The 14329-nt window shown below is 38.8% G+C and overlaps 1 protein-coding gene, 1 long non-coding RNA gene and 1 pseudogene across 4 annotated transcripts; all 3 read left to right on the top strand.

Annotated features, from left to right (window-relative positions):
- Positions 1–368: 368 nt before the first annotated feature.
- LOC126615282 (transcription factor LHW-like) lies at positions 369–13570 on the top strand. Of its 3 annotated transcripts, XM_050283096.1 has the most exons (11): positions 370–643; positions 733–1074; positions 1886–2107; positions 2194–2275; positions 6684–6725; positions 6813–6872; positions 8532–10394; positions 10484–10585; positions 10750–10896; positions 11004–11129; positions 12874–13570. In XM_050283096.1, exons 2-11 carry the CDS (start codon positions 980–982, stop codon positions 13030–13032), a joined length of 2898 nt encoding a protein of 965 aa, XP_050139053.1. In that variant the 5' UTR covers positions 370–643; positions 733–979; the 3' UTR covers positions 13033–13570. The 3 variants fall into 3 exon arrangements, with proteins under 3 accessions (XP_050139054.1, XP_050139053.1, XP_050139052.1); XM_050283095.1 differs by having other exon boundaries at positions 370–1074; XM_050283097.1 differs by lacking the exon at positions 11004–11129 and having other exon boundaries at positions 369–1074.
- On the top strand, positions 5360–5479 carry LOC126617543 (5S ribosomal RNA; annotated as a pseudogene).
- On the top strand, positions 11136–12496 carry LOC126615284 (uncharacterized). The gene is made up of 2 exons (XR_007620723.1): positions 11136–11472; positions 11577–12496. It is a non-coding gene; the product is annotated as an uncharacterized LOC126615284 (long non-coding RNA).
- Positions 13571–14329: the final 759 nt, after the last annotated feature.

Here is a 14329-nt window from a genome sequence, read left to right as displayed (position 1 = left end):
ACAGCCAAGCTCCCTCGGCCTCTTTATTGTGGCGCACTTTTAGCGCACGGAGAAAGTTTTAATTACGACGGGACACATCATATATGTTTTTATGTAAATAGTTAAAAATTTTAATTTTTAAATTATTAACCTTTTAACTCATTGTTTATAACCATTTATATAGAAAAATGTGAAAAGTCTATCCTCCGATGGACTTGGATTCTCTGCCCTCCTATTTCTGTGCCCTCCTGTTTTGTGTGGTCACGGTTAATCCATGCTAACATTTTATATTGTTTTTTATAAAAATAATAAGACAAAAAAAAAATAGTAATATAAAATATTCACGTGCCTTAACCGTGATCACACAAACACAGCCGCGAAGAGCGCACCCAATTGGGAGGGCAGAGAAGTCCATCCTCCGACACAACTACGCAGAGAATTTCGCAGAAGAGCAGTGAAGCAGCAGCTGAAGCACTGAACACGACAGAACTCACCTCCCCACACCAAACGACACCGTATTCGACACTCATCGTTCTCTCGCATTCTCTTCGTCTCCTTTCTTTCTCTGCAACTCTTCAAATTTCACCATTTTTCAGCAGCTCACAGAAACTGACGTGATAGCAACAATGGAGGCTTTCTACAGGCTCGAAGCTTGTGGAATAGTGTAGGTTTTTACTCCCTTTCGGAAGGCCTTCAGCTTCCTCCCCTTTCTCTCTCTAGAGATTTTCTCTCTCTTCACTCTATCTGTTATAGATGGCTGGCCGGAGATTGAGACTCAATGCATGGAACTTGGATCAGGAGAGGAAGAGGACCGGCGGACTGAGGACGAAGCAGGCGGGGAGAGGATCGTGCCGTGGAAGTTAGGCGCCGCCGAGAAATGCACACTCTCCGGACTGATTTATTTGTCATTTGAATCGGCTGTCAATTTTGTCTACTCTGTTCTGTTCGATTAGTGCTTTAAATTTTCTGAATTTTTGGATCTCACGGAGAGGCGGTAGCCATGGGGTTTTTGCTTAAGGAAGCGCTCAATAGGCTGTGCGGCGCCAATCAGTGGGCTTACGCTGTCTTCTGGAAGATCGGCTGCCAGAACCCTAAGTAAGTTTCCCAATAAATTGGAGCAAACACACAGAATACTGATAATTTTTGGTTTTCCAATTATTCGTTTCTTTAATTTTTTGAAAATTATGGTCAGTCCTCTGTTTGGTTGCTGAGAAAGTGGAGGAATAGTGTGACTAGTTAGTTTTAGGTTTTGGGGAGATTTGAGATTTTATTGTTACTGTTTTGTTTCCTGCATTTCTGAGTAGCCAAACAGAGTGGATCTGGTATCAGGATTGGATTATATTGTCCGTTTCCGTTCGGTTTGAATGAGTAGGGTGGGAGGACATAATATATAATCTAAGATACGATGGAGATGTAACAGTGTAACAGTGTAATGTGTCTATTGTGTTTGGATTCGCGTGATCTCAACTAAAGTCTTTATTTCCGTTTTTGGTTATGTTTTGGTTTGTTCTGTTTTGTCTTTGAGAATCTAATGAGTGAAAAAGTGAGTTTGCATTTAGCTTGCCAAACCTGCCCTTTAGTGGACGCATTTACTCCTTGTTTGTTTATACTCGGATACAAGCGATAGTCTACTTCAAATTAATCTAAACTACCGGGAAGAGGATTTGAACTTGGGTGCGGAGGGTTAAATCTGCTGATGAGTTGCTCTAAGAAAGTGCACTTGATATAGATATGTTTTGAAACTTAGATACATTATTATGCATGTTAAAACTACTCCCAGGTACCAACTGAATTGAATTTTGTTTTTATCTTTTAATCTGTTATGCAATCATGTGTCATGTCATCTTTAGATGCTTTGGTGTCTGCTTGCTTGGGAATGATATGTTTCTAATGAACTTGGTGGCAGACTATTAATTTGGGAAGAATGTCATTACGAACCATCAGTATCTTCTCTACCTAAACGCAATGCTGAAACTGAAAGAGCTGAATTACCATTCGGAGAGTGGGAGGGATGCTGGGTTTCTTCTAAAGTGTGCTCCTCTTCTAGTGGCATTCAACAAGAGGAAAGAGTGTCCACACTTATTAACACAATGATGATGGATAAACCGTTTAACATAGTGGGTGAAGGGTATGACTTTTCTGTTCCCTGTGCTTGTTGCTTTTCTTGTTAGCTGTAAACAACCATTTGAAAAACTGTTCTTTTGGCCATTTCAGGATAGTTGGACGAGCTGCATTTACGGGGAACCATCAATGGATTGTATCAGGCAATTACAGAAAAGATGCCCATCCACCAGAGGTATATATTGGTATTTCTAATTACCTGATTTTTATATGAAATTATTTTTTCTTTTTGCGGATGGAAGTATAATAAATTTCAACCACACATGAACGTACATACCCCTTCTTAGACTGGATACCCCAATCAGGATGTGACATGGCTGATCGACCACTTCTCACATTTCTCATTTATGGGATCTCATATATCACACACACACACACACACATATGTATATATACTATGAATATAAGTATATAAAAATATATATATATTTTATCTAACATATGAAATCACATTTGTGTGTGTATTTTCATTTTATATATACTGTCATGAAAATCCATGCTTACCAATTACCATCGAATCAAAATCCAATGTTTAATGAAAAATTTGATCTTTTTTAGAAAGAAAAGTAATTTCTCTGAATCTTTAAAGTTTCACAGGGGTTGATTTCGCAGTGAGTGGAAGATGCGTTCTTGTATAACAGTATTTCTACTTGTCCCCATTAGTACCGTTTTTGCTTGAAAAGTTTAATGAAATTTTTTGGGAAAAGGTCAGGACCAGTTAGTAAGCACGCGTATCTACTTGCTCAAGATCTGTTATTCAGTGCGTCTATCTTAGCTAAACATGTATATGTTGGTTATTCTCTTTTGATAGAGTACAATAACAACAACTAAGCCTTATCCCACTAAGTGGGGTTGGCTGTATGAATCCTGGAAAACCATTGCGCTTGGTTTTGCGTCAAGTCTTCCGTTAGCTTCAAATACTTCATATCTTTTCTTATAGTCTATTTCAAAGTCTTTGTAGCTCTTCCTCTACCCTTTTTGCATTGACTGAAGCATCTGTAGGTCTTCGGTTCTCGTGTCCAAACCATCTTAAATGATTTTCTCTCATCTCATCTTCAATTGCGGCTACTCCTACTTTACCTCGAATATCCTCGTTCTTAATCCTATCATTTCTTGTGTGCTCACACCTCCAACGAAGCATTTTCATCTTCGTTACACTCATTTTTTGCATGTGTTGTCTTTTGACCACCCAACATTCCGTGCCATAAAGGATCGCTGACCTTATTGCTGTCCTATAAAATTTTCCTTTGAGCTTTAGCCGCATACAACGACCTGATGCGCTCTTCCACGTCATTCTTCCAGCTTAGATTCTATAGTTGTGGTCTCCATCTAATTCTCTATTATTTTGAAAGATACATCCAAGATAACGACAACTTTCACACTTTGGTACTTCCTGATCCTTGATTCTCACCCCTATCTCATTTGGGACCCCATTCCCACTGAACTTGCACTGCATATACTTTGTCTTTGACCTACTTAGGAGAAGACCTTTAGCTTCCAACACTTCCTGCCAAAGGTTAAGCTTCACATTTACTCCCTCTTGTGTTTCATCTATCAGCACTATAACATCTGTGCAAAGTATACACCAAGTGATACCATCTTGAATATGTCTTGTTAACTCGTCCATTACCAATGCATAAAGGTAAAGACCTTTAGCTTCCAACACTTCCTGCCAAAGGTTAAGCTTCACATTTACTCCCTCTTGTGTTTCATCTATCAGCACTATAACATATGCGCAAAGCATACACCAAGTGATTCCATCTTGAGTATGTCTTGTTAACTCGTCCATTACCAATGCATAAAGGTAAGGACTAAAGACTTGAAGTTGAGCTTTAGTGTAGCCCTGTGGCCATTAGAAAGCTTTCAGTTTGTGCTGCATGAGTTATTACAATAGTCGTTGCTCCATCACACATATCCCTTATTGCTTGGATATATGCTACTTGTATTCCTTTCTTCACTAGTATCATCAAAAGAATTTCTCTTGGGACCAGTGTTATAAAAAACTCGCCTCAGGGCGCACCTAGGTAGCCTTGGAGGCTGGGTTTTCGCCTCTATTTTGTGGGGGCGGGCGTAGGGCGGCGTTGGGGCGCACCTAGACGGCTGAGGTGCGCCCAGGCGTTCAACTTGGGCCTTTTTTTCCTTCTAAATCCATGTATGGTTCTGAAATGCAGGAGACTTGTAGTTTTAATGAAGAAGAAATAGAGTGTTTCTCTCTCCAAATCCTACGCGACGAAGTCTTAACTCTAACTGTTTTCTATTTTTTTAATTTTTTTTTAAATTGTTGCCCATTCAGATTTCGCCACTGAGCATTTTAATTAGCAAAGTTTTATTTCTCTTCCAATTCCTTATAATTACTCCACTCAACCTTTATTTTCCTTTAAATTCCATATAATAATGGCTCCACTAAGCCTTCATATCCTTTTAAAATCCCTATGATTGCTCCACCCTGTCTTTATTTCATTTTAAATTCCCTATAATTGCTCCACTCAACCTTTATTTCCTTTTGAATTTCCCTATAATTGTGACATTCAGCCTTTATTTTCCTTGAAATTCCCTATAATTGTGGTCACTCACCCTTATTTCTCTTGAAATTCTCTATTATTACTTACAATAAAATAAATAATCATAACATTTTAAGACTTTTTGACATTTTCCTTTAATTCCATTTAATAATGGCTCCACTAAGCCTTTATATCCTTTTAAAATCCCTATGATTGCTCCACCCAGTCTTTATTTCATTTTAAATTCCCTATAATTGCTCCACTCAACCTTTATTTCCTTTTGAATTTCCCCATAATTGCGACATTCAGCCTTTATTTTCCTTGAAATTCCTTATAATTGTGGTCACTCACCGTCATTTCTCTTGAAGTTCTCCATAATTGCTTACAATAAAATAAATAATTATAACATTTTAAGACTTTTTGACATAGTTTCTAAGTACAACTAGACTTAGTAACGAAGAAGATGAAATTATCTTTGATTTAGTTATAATTATATTTTATAAATATATTATATATATAATATATATTAAAATTTTACGTACCATGAAGCTTTGCCTCACGCCTTGGTGGGCTATCTATAGGACGCCTCGCCTACGCCTTATACCTTGCTTGGGACCTTATCATATGACTTTTCCAAATCGGTAAAAACTCCGTCTATGCAAGTTTATCTTATCTTGCCAGTCCCAAAGCTCGGATAAAGGAGGGGGAGGGCGTTAGGTAGTCGACAATAGGCACTCCTATCTTACGTTGAATCCTTGGGATGCGATCATACCAACTCACATGCATCGGATCACATCTGAATTTCGAAGTTCAACGAGTTTTGGGCGAGAGCAGTACTAGGATGGGTGACCTCGTGGAAAGTCCTCGTGTTGCATCCCCCACAGCCGACCCCACATAGTGGGAAAAAGCTTAGAAGAAGGACGTAAAAACCATGTGCAAATCCTTTTTTCGTATCTCTTTGTCGTTCTATTGATCTTCGTAAGAGATAGATTGCCTCCATTGTCGAGCACCTTGGCATGAACCCAAATTGATTCTCTGAGACTTATGTCTCTTGCCTTAATCTATGCTCAATTACCCTCACCCAGAGCTTCATTGTATGGCTCATTAGCTTAAAACCCTTATAGTTCATGTAATTTTGTATGCCGCCCTTGTTCTCGTAAATAGGCACCAAAGTGCTTTCTCTCCACTCATTGGGCTTCATTTTCATTTTCAATATCTTATTGAAAAGGTTTGTGAGCCATGCTATGTCGTTCTAACATGCTATACCCGTCTCTCCCAAAACCTTCCACACTTGAATCGGTGTATTGTTGGGACCCAGACCCACTACTTTTCTATGCTTCATCTTTTCAAAGCTACAACCACTTCCTCTTTCCTGATTCGGTAGTAAAAGGAGTAATTTCTGCACTCTTTCGTGTTACTCAACTCACCTAAAGAAGTACTCATGTTGTGTCCCTCATTGAAGAGATTATGAAAATAAGCTCTCCATCTGTCTTTAACCGCGTTCTTCATAGCTAAAACATTTCATTCTCATCCTTGATTCTCCTTACTTGGTTCAAGTCTCTTGTCTTCCTTTCCCTTGCTCTAGCTAGTTTATAGATATCCAACTCTCCTTATTTTGTATCTAATTGGTTATACATGTCGTCAAAAGCCACTAGCTTCGCTTCTCTCATGGTGTTCTTTGCTTCCTTCTTTGCTATCTTATACCTCTTACAATTTTCATTGGTTCTATCCTTGTATAAGGCTTCTATCCTTGTATAAGGCTTTACAACATTCTTTCTTAGCCTTAAGCTTTTCTTGCACCTCCTCCTTTCACCACCAAGATTCCTTTTGATGTGGAGGAAAACTGTAGAGAGAGAGAGTAGCTGTTGACTATACTTGGATGAGTGAAACTAAATTTTAATGGAAGATAAATGATGTATAGCTATCTATTTAGTTTTCATAAATTTAGTCGTTTGTCAGAGGCATTTTTGCACATGACAATTTTGAATTTACATAAGCATTGTTTCATCAAAGGATAAAACTTGTATTCAAGTTTTGGGGTTTAGCATTTGTACTTATATGACTTAATTGTGACTGCTTCAGGTCCTCAATGAGATGCACCACCAATTTTCTGCTGGCATGCAGGTATGCTAGTTCCTATATAACAACTGTTTTGCGTATTCTATATTTTTCTGTTTCATGACATTACTTGTATTTTTATTTGGTCTGCAGACAGTTGCAGTTATTCCTGTTATTCCTCACGGTGTTGTTCAACTTGGTTCTTCCACAGCTGTAAGTCCTTGGTTCTATGGCGCCCTCAAATTATTCCCTAAATATTTGATTCCAGTAGTTTGCATCATATTCACCCTGTGCCTGCCGCTAAAATTTTCTATTCTCAATAAATGACCAAATTTGTCCAACCATGAGGCAAATTTTGGGTTGGCCATCCTGTTAAATTTTCCACATGGGCACTCAGATTTCGGCGATATATAAACACAAGAAAGCTGCATTTAGCAATATTTCCTAGGCAAGACGATGAAATCTGGATTTTATACTAACCTGTTGAGAAGTGGGTATTTTGTATGGCGTGAAAGCTAGTCATGGGCTTCAGGCCAAATAAATTAATTTATTGACTGGCTGCCATTTTACATGAATGGCTGTTGGTTACACCTTTGTTCTGTTACGAGCAAAAATTATTGTGATATTAACAAGCCCTACATGTCAATTTATTTTATTTTTACCCCCCTATGAATGACTATTACCACCTATGTTTTCTTCAAGTTTGACCATTCTAATAAGGGTTTTTATCACAAGTAGTCCCTGAAACTGACCTATACCATCAAGACGGTCCCTGAAAATGAAAATCAATCAATGTTATGGGTGTTGGAAATCAATGTGCTCATTCCGTTAGAATTTCATCAAAATTTCTGTTAGTATGCTGATTTGGCACATATGGACCCCACAAATATTGCCACATGGATAAGTTATTAAAAACTTTATAAAAATTTAATTTAAAATCATTTAAAACTAAGTTCAAAATGATTAAATAAAAAATTAAAAGCTGTTGAACAAAAACAATTAAAGCTGCTACTTTCACGATGAGGAAGACTCAATTCGTGCAAGGAGAGAGAGAGCCATGGGGAGGCTAGGGGTAGAGGAGATCATATGCAATGATCGAGTCGAGGACGTCATCCAAGCTTTTCTAAAAAATTCTACGATCTTAGGTTGTCTCGCTGTCTCAAAATTGGGATAGGGGGTTGCGATGGGGGACTGGTGGTTGTTGGCTTGGTGTCGGTTGGAGGTTGGGTTGAAGGGAAGTGGGTTGAGGTGGGTTGGTGTGGTCACGGTGGGGAGGGAAGGGGTCGACAATTCGACGGTGAGGGGGAAGGATTAACAATATTGATGTCAGGGGTGGGGTGCGGGTGGGGAAGATGGTGGCTTGGGGTGGGAGAGATGGCAAGAGAATTGGCAGATGATGAGGATTGAGAATTAAAGCTGCACCTAATTGTTTAATTTAATTAGATGAGGCTTGAGAATTAAAGATGCATCTAATTTTTTTTGTTGAATAGCTTTTAATTTTTTAATTTAATCATTTTGAATTTAGTTTTAGTGATTTTAAATTAAATTTTATAAAGTTTTGAATAATTTATCCATGTGGCAATATTTAATAGAGTTGTGGGGTCCACATATGTGCCAAATCTGCATACTAACAGAAATTTTGACGGAATTCTAACGGGGGAGGACGACATTGATTTGCAACAACATTTTCAAGGACTACATCGATTGATTTTCATTTTCAGGGACCATCTTGATGGTTTGTGTCAATTTCAGGGACTACTTGTGATAAAAACCCTTCTAATAATGCAAGCGGTTGATTAAGCCAAATCAATGTTTGATTTGTGTCTGTTGTCAGTTCCTTCCAACCTGATTAATGTATCCATTCTGATTCAGATGATGGAGGATACAGGATTCATCAATGATGTGAAGAGTTTAGTCCTGCAACTAGGACGCGTTCCCGGTGCTCTTTTAGCAGAAAATTATGTGCCAAAAGATTTGGTTGAGAAATCTCGGTTACCCTATACTTCTGGAACAGTGGCATCTATGCATCCAGCAGGTAATTTAAAGGTAACAAGGTCTACACGGATGACTGATAACTACACCCATCAAAGTCACTTTACTCGGGCCTCAGGCCTTTCTGGCCAACTATCTCACTCTCTTCTTAAAGATATTCAGAATAATTCTCAAACCACTTCTTCAGCATTTCAAACCCCAAATCTCACCCAAAGTCTGCCCAAAATTCATGATGATCCTCAACAACCAACAGTTTTTCCATCGATGAAGCCAAGCTTTGATTTGAGTGGCCAACTAAAGGATAGAGTTCGGGGAACTGAATTGATTACCTCGAATTCTGATGCGTGGTTGAACCAGCCGACTCCCTCTTACAATTCAGGGGCGGGACTCAAATACCCGTCTTTAGGTCAATCAGGTTCAGTTCAGAACAGCCTAAAGTTTATAAAACATATGATCTTGTCTGCTGGTAGCATTAGGCATCATCTTGATAAGAACTTTAGCGCATCAAATGGTATCATGCCTCAATTGGGAACAAGTGGAAGTTTAATACTTGATCAGAGCAAAGGTTCGACAACAGCCACATTGCTTGGAGGAAGTCAAGTGCATGGTGGATCGGGTAGTCATTCAAGGCCAATTTCTGTTCCTTGCTCTTTTTCAGACCCCCACAGGGTAGCTGACATCAACCTCTCTGGTGGATGTCTGTCTGGTGTTAAATTTCAAAAGGCTGATGCATTCCAAACGGAAGGAGTTTCTTCATCCAGTGTTGCAGGTCAATCATCTGCTAATAACATGCCTTCCAAAGGCTCTGACCAGAGACAGTTTTCCGCCGATGTGAAGCTTACCCAGAGTGAATTGGCCCCACAAAGGATAGATGATGAATTGTTTCAAGCACTGAACATTCCATTGGCAGATTCACATGAAAATATCCCCTTGAATGCACACATCCCTGGTATTGTTCTCGATGATTTTGATTATAAAAACTGTAGTCCAGGGTCTGCAAATGCTACAAATGATGCATATACTCAGGTTTCATCAGGGGATGATTTGTTTGATGTTTTGGGTATGGATTTTAAAAACAAGCTGTTTAATGGCAATTGGAATAATTTGCTTGCTGATGAGACACATTCAGACGCAAAAGATGTAGGTGAGAATACTTCAACATTTACAAATGTGCAGGAGTTGGCTTCAGATTATAATCCAGCAGGTCAAGAAATATCAAATGGTTGCATTTTCTCTGGGGCAGGCACTGAACATCTTTTAGATGCTGTGGTCTCTCGGGCTCAGTCTGCTGTCAAGCAGAACTCTGATGATAATGTGTCTTGTAGAACAACATTGACAAAAATCAGTAGCTCTTCCGTCCCTAATAGTTCTTCCCCGTATGGACGAATTATTATGTCTAATGATGTGCACGGGGAGAAATTTGGCCTTCCTAAAGCTCTTGTAAAGGCAGGGACGGAAGAAACTAGTTCCTTTCAGTCTGGGTGTAGAAGAGAGGATGCGGGAAACTGTTCACTGACTAACTCTATATATGGATCTCAAATTAGTTCTTGGGTTAAACAGGGTAATAGTGCAAATCATGAGAGCAGTGTTTCAACAGCATATTCTAAGAGGCCTGATATGATAGGAAAATCAAATCGCAAAAGGCTTAAGCCTGGAGAGAACCCTAGACCAAGGCCAAAAGATCGTCAGATGATCCAAGATCGTGTGAAGGAGTTGCGTGATATTGTGCCAAATGGGGCAAAAGTAATACCTTTCTTCCTATTCCTTGTTTTTAAATTTTCAATATTCAGATAGTGATGCCATTATTTTGATAACTTTATATGGTTTTACAGTGTAGCATAGATGCACTGCTTGAACGCACCATCAAGCATATGCTGTTCTTGCAAGGTGTCACAAAGCATGCCGACGAGCTAAAACAAACGGGAGAGTCAAAGGTACAATCACTGTCTACTTTTCCCCTTGTTTCCTTTAAAAAGGAATCTGCTTTCATTGTTGAGAGAAATCCAGAGTTAGGGGAGTGGGATTCAGAATATGAGATATTTAAAGACAAGGATATAACAAATACTCCTTTTGAGATGATGTATGTCCTTTACTGCAGATGCAGATTATTGGCAAAAAAGATGGACTGGTTCTAAAAGACAACTTTGATGGAGGGGCAACATGGGCTTTTGACGTTGGGACACAATCAATGGTTTGCCCTATCATCGTTGAGGATCTCAATCCACCCCGTCAGATGCTTGTGGAGGTTAGTGACTGGCATTTTATGAAATATCTGAAATTGGAGCTTTGGCTATCAGTGAAGTACATGGAACAATATGTTTCCTTTCTATTTTATTCTCTTTTTTTTTTCAGATGCTCTGTGAAGAACAGGGTTTCTTTTTAGAAATAGCTGATTTAATCAGAGGTATGGGTTTGACCATCCTGAAGGGGGTGATGGAAGCTCGGAATGATAAGATATGGGCGTGCTTTGCAGTAGAGGTAATATTGAAAACAAGAGCCTTTTTTATTTATGATCATCTGCAACCATGAAGTCCTTAATTCCCATTCAATCTACAAACCCTATGCACCTTTTTAAACCATTCACCCTGTTGTCAGAAAATTTCCTATTGATCATACGGGATCCTTTAAAGGATTTACACATGGTCTTTATAGATTTGGAAAAAGCGTATGATAGGGTCCCAAGAGACATTCTTTGGAGGATTTTAGAGAAGAAAAGAGTACGAGTAGCATATATCCAAGCTATAAAGGATATGTATGATGGAGCGAGGAATGCCGTAAGAACTCATGAAGGACAAACTGAAAGCTTCCCCATAACTGTAAGGTTGCATCAAGGCTCATCCTTAAGTCCTTACCTTTTTGCATTGGTAATGGATGAGTTAACAGGACATATTCAAGATGATATTCCTTGGTGTATGTTTTTCGCAGACGATATAGTGTTGATAGATGAAACTCAGGAAGGGGTAAATGTGAAGCTTAACCTTTGGAGAGAAGTGTTGGAATCTAAAGGCCTTTACCTAAGCCGATCAAAGACAGAATATATGGAGTGCAAGCTCAGTGTAAATGGAGGCCAAAATAAGTTAGGGGTGAGGATCGGAGATTAGGAAATACCACAGAGTGACTGCTTTCGCTACCTAGGATCTATCTTGCAAAAGAACGAAGAATTAGATGGAGACCTCAACCATAGAATACAAGCTGGATGGATGAAGTGGAAGAGTGCATCCGACGTGTTGTGTGACCGTCGTATGCCACTGAAGCTCAAGGGAAAATTTTATAGGGCGGCAATAAGGCCGGCGATGTTGTATGACACAGATTGTTGGGCGGTGAAGCATCAACACGTACATAAAATGGGTATAGCGGAGATGAGGATGCTTCGTTGGATGTGTGGGCACACAAGAAAGGATAAGATTAGGAATGAGGATATCCGAGGTAAAGTAGGTGTAGCTGAAATTGAAGGAAAGATGAGAGAAAATCGGTTACGGTGGTTTGGACATGTGCAAAGAAGGTCTACTGACGCTCCGGTTCGAAGATGTGACTATGGGACAGAGGTTCAGGGCCGAAGGGGTAGAGGAAGACCTAGGAAAACTTTGGAAGAGACCCTAAGAAAAGACTTAAGAGTACTTGGATCTAATGGAGGACATGACACATAACCGAGCGTAATGGCGTTCTAGGATTCATATAGCCGACCCCATTTAGTGGGAAAAGGCTTTGTTGTTGTTGTTGATCATACAGGATCCTAATATATGAAATCTAAAGGGATTTCTTAACATCAGCTTCACTTTACATTGAATACTTTCAAATATAAAACTAGAAGTCCAGGACATAATAGACCGTTGGTTCTTTTGCTCCCTCATATGACCGAGATCTTGGATCAAATTCATGATTCATGTAATTTTCTGGAGTCTTGAATTTATTTAATTTAGGTTAAAACTGAATGTTAAATTAACATATATGTGAGCAAATCTGGGTATATCATAGTTGTAGCAAAAAAGATGCATGGCAATTTTAAGTGTCCCTGTGGTCTGGTTTTCTCATAGTAGAGATGATGTTTGTTATATAGCCTGTAAGGCATTCCAGTCATGATATTACTGCCAATGTTTTCTTTGATTTTGTGGTACCAACTAGCAACTTTTGAATCTTGTTGCCAATATTTTGCTTGTTCGGAAGGCGCATCCAGTATTACCTTCTTTATATTGGTCATTTACGTCCAAAGTGTTATATGCAGGCCAATAGGGACGTAACAAGGATGGAAATATTTATGTCACTTGTTCAGCTTTTGGAGCAAACTGTAAAAGGCACTGCGTCATCAGCCAATGCCATGATGAACAATATGATGGTCCACCACTCAATACCTGCAACTGGCAGGCCTAGTAATTTGCAGTGATCCGCTAGATATACAGTTTCCGAGTTCATAGGCGAAGTAGATTGTGATGAACCACAGTTGCTATAGCTTGTTGGTCTGGACATGTTGAGAGTGAGCCAAGATTTCGCTTGCCATGACAAACATGCATTCTTGACTAGCATCTCTGGCAACTCTCACCTTGGCCCAGTTTAATGTTTCAGAAACCACAATCCTGGCTGTCTTCACTTTAGCGGGGTGAGATTTGTTAAACTAGTCAGAAACTGCTTTGTAATAGCATGTTTTCTTTGACGTAGCTAAGAAATCTGAATGTTCAACTATATGCCCTACTGAAACATTTCAGCCATGGACGGCACTGGTGGTGTGTGTACTGATTGGGTATAACCTATGGGATATAGATTTTTCCAAATGTATAGAGGTTGGTAGGGGTGGGGATACCGTAGGTTTCCGACTGTTAATTAAACGAAGACCACCGTTTCGTTTCCCGGAGTTTTCAAGGTTTATAGATCACTTATGTTTGATGTCTAAGAATGTGGTTATTGAATGTTTTTTCATCTGGTCTCGTGTTTTGGTTTTCGCTTAATTGAACAGCATGACATTATTTTTGTGTTCACAAGTTGTATTGGGTGAGGGAAATTAAAGAGAATAGCATTAAACTTTAGACCGACACTAGAAAACTTGCCTGTGCTTTGCCTAGGGTTTTAAAACCATTATCCACAACAGACATGATTAATTTCCGCTGAAAGTAATTAAAAAGATGTTGTAGTACCTAAGAACCTATGAAGTGAAACTTTGCTTGAGATATATGGTTATGCATACTGTAAGAACATGTACAATCAAAAGGGCGGATTTCAAAGACAACGAATATAATCATTGTCTCATTAATTACCTAACTCAAAAGGTTACGTTCGTCAGTATGTTGATTCTCTTTGCAGTGATCACCATAAAAGAGGATTTTTTTTTGTTTTCAAATGAAGACGACGTCCAACTTTTCACCCAAACGAAATAATATACCAAAAATGAAGTAAAAATGATAGCATGTGTAAAAGAGAGCATTGAAATAAAACATACGAATGAAGCCATATAGAGTTGTTTGAAACTAAAGATATATAAAACTCAAAATAAAACCTCATTACGCAAAAGAGAACACATAGTTCTGAATTCTTATTTGGATGGACTTCGAATGGCTTGCAAACATACTTATCGTTCCTTCTCGATCCAAACAATCTAAAAGCTTTATCTTATTCCTGACCAGTCAAGTAAAAAAAAAAAAAAAACCACACAAAATGAAAAGAAATGAAACAATAACTGATAAAACAAT

The sequence above is a fragment of the Malus sylvestris genome, chromosome 3 (assembly GCF_916048215.2).
Source record: "Malus sylvestris chromosome 3, drMalSylv7.2, whole genome shotgun sequence".
Lineage (NCBI taxonomy): Eukaryota > Viridiplantae > Streptophyta > Magnoliopsida > Rosales > Rosaceae > Malus > Malus sylvestris.
This window is presented reverse-complemented; position numbering and strand designations above follow the sequence as displayed.

Bases quoted from the DNA above. Each gene is read 5' to 3' on its own strand.
- LOC126615282 (XM_050283096.1), top strand. From the start codon at position 980: ATGGGGTTTTTGCTTAAGGAAGCGCTCAATAGGCTGTGCGGCGCCAAT. The intron at 2,108-2,193 runs GTATGACTTTTC...TGGCCATTTCAG, and splicing joins TTTAACATAGTGGGTGAAGG to GATAGTTGGACGAGCTGCAT. The intron at 6,873-8,531 runs GTAAGTCCTTGG...ATTCTGATTCAG, and splicing joins AACTTGGTTCTTCCACAGCT to ATGATGGAGGATACAGGATT.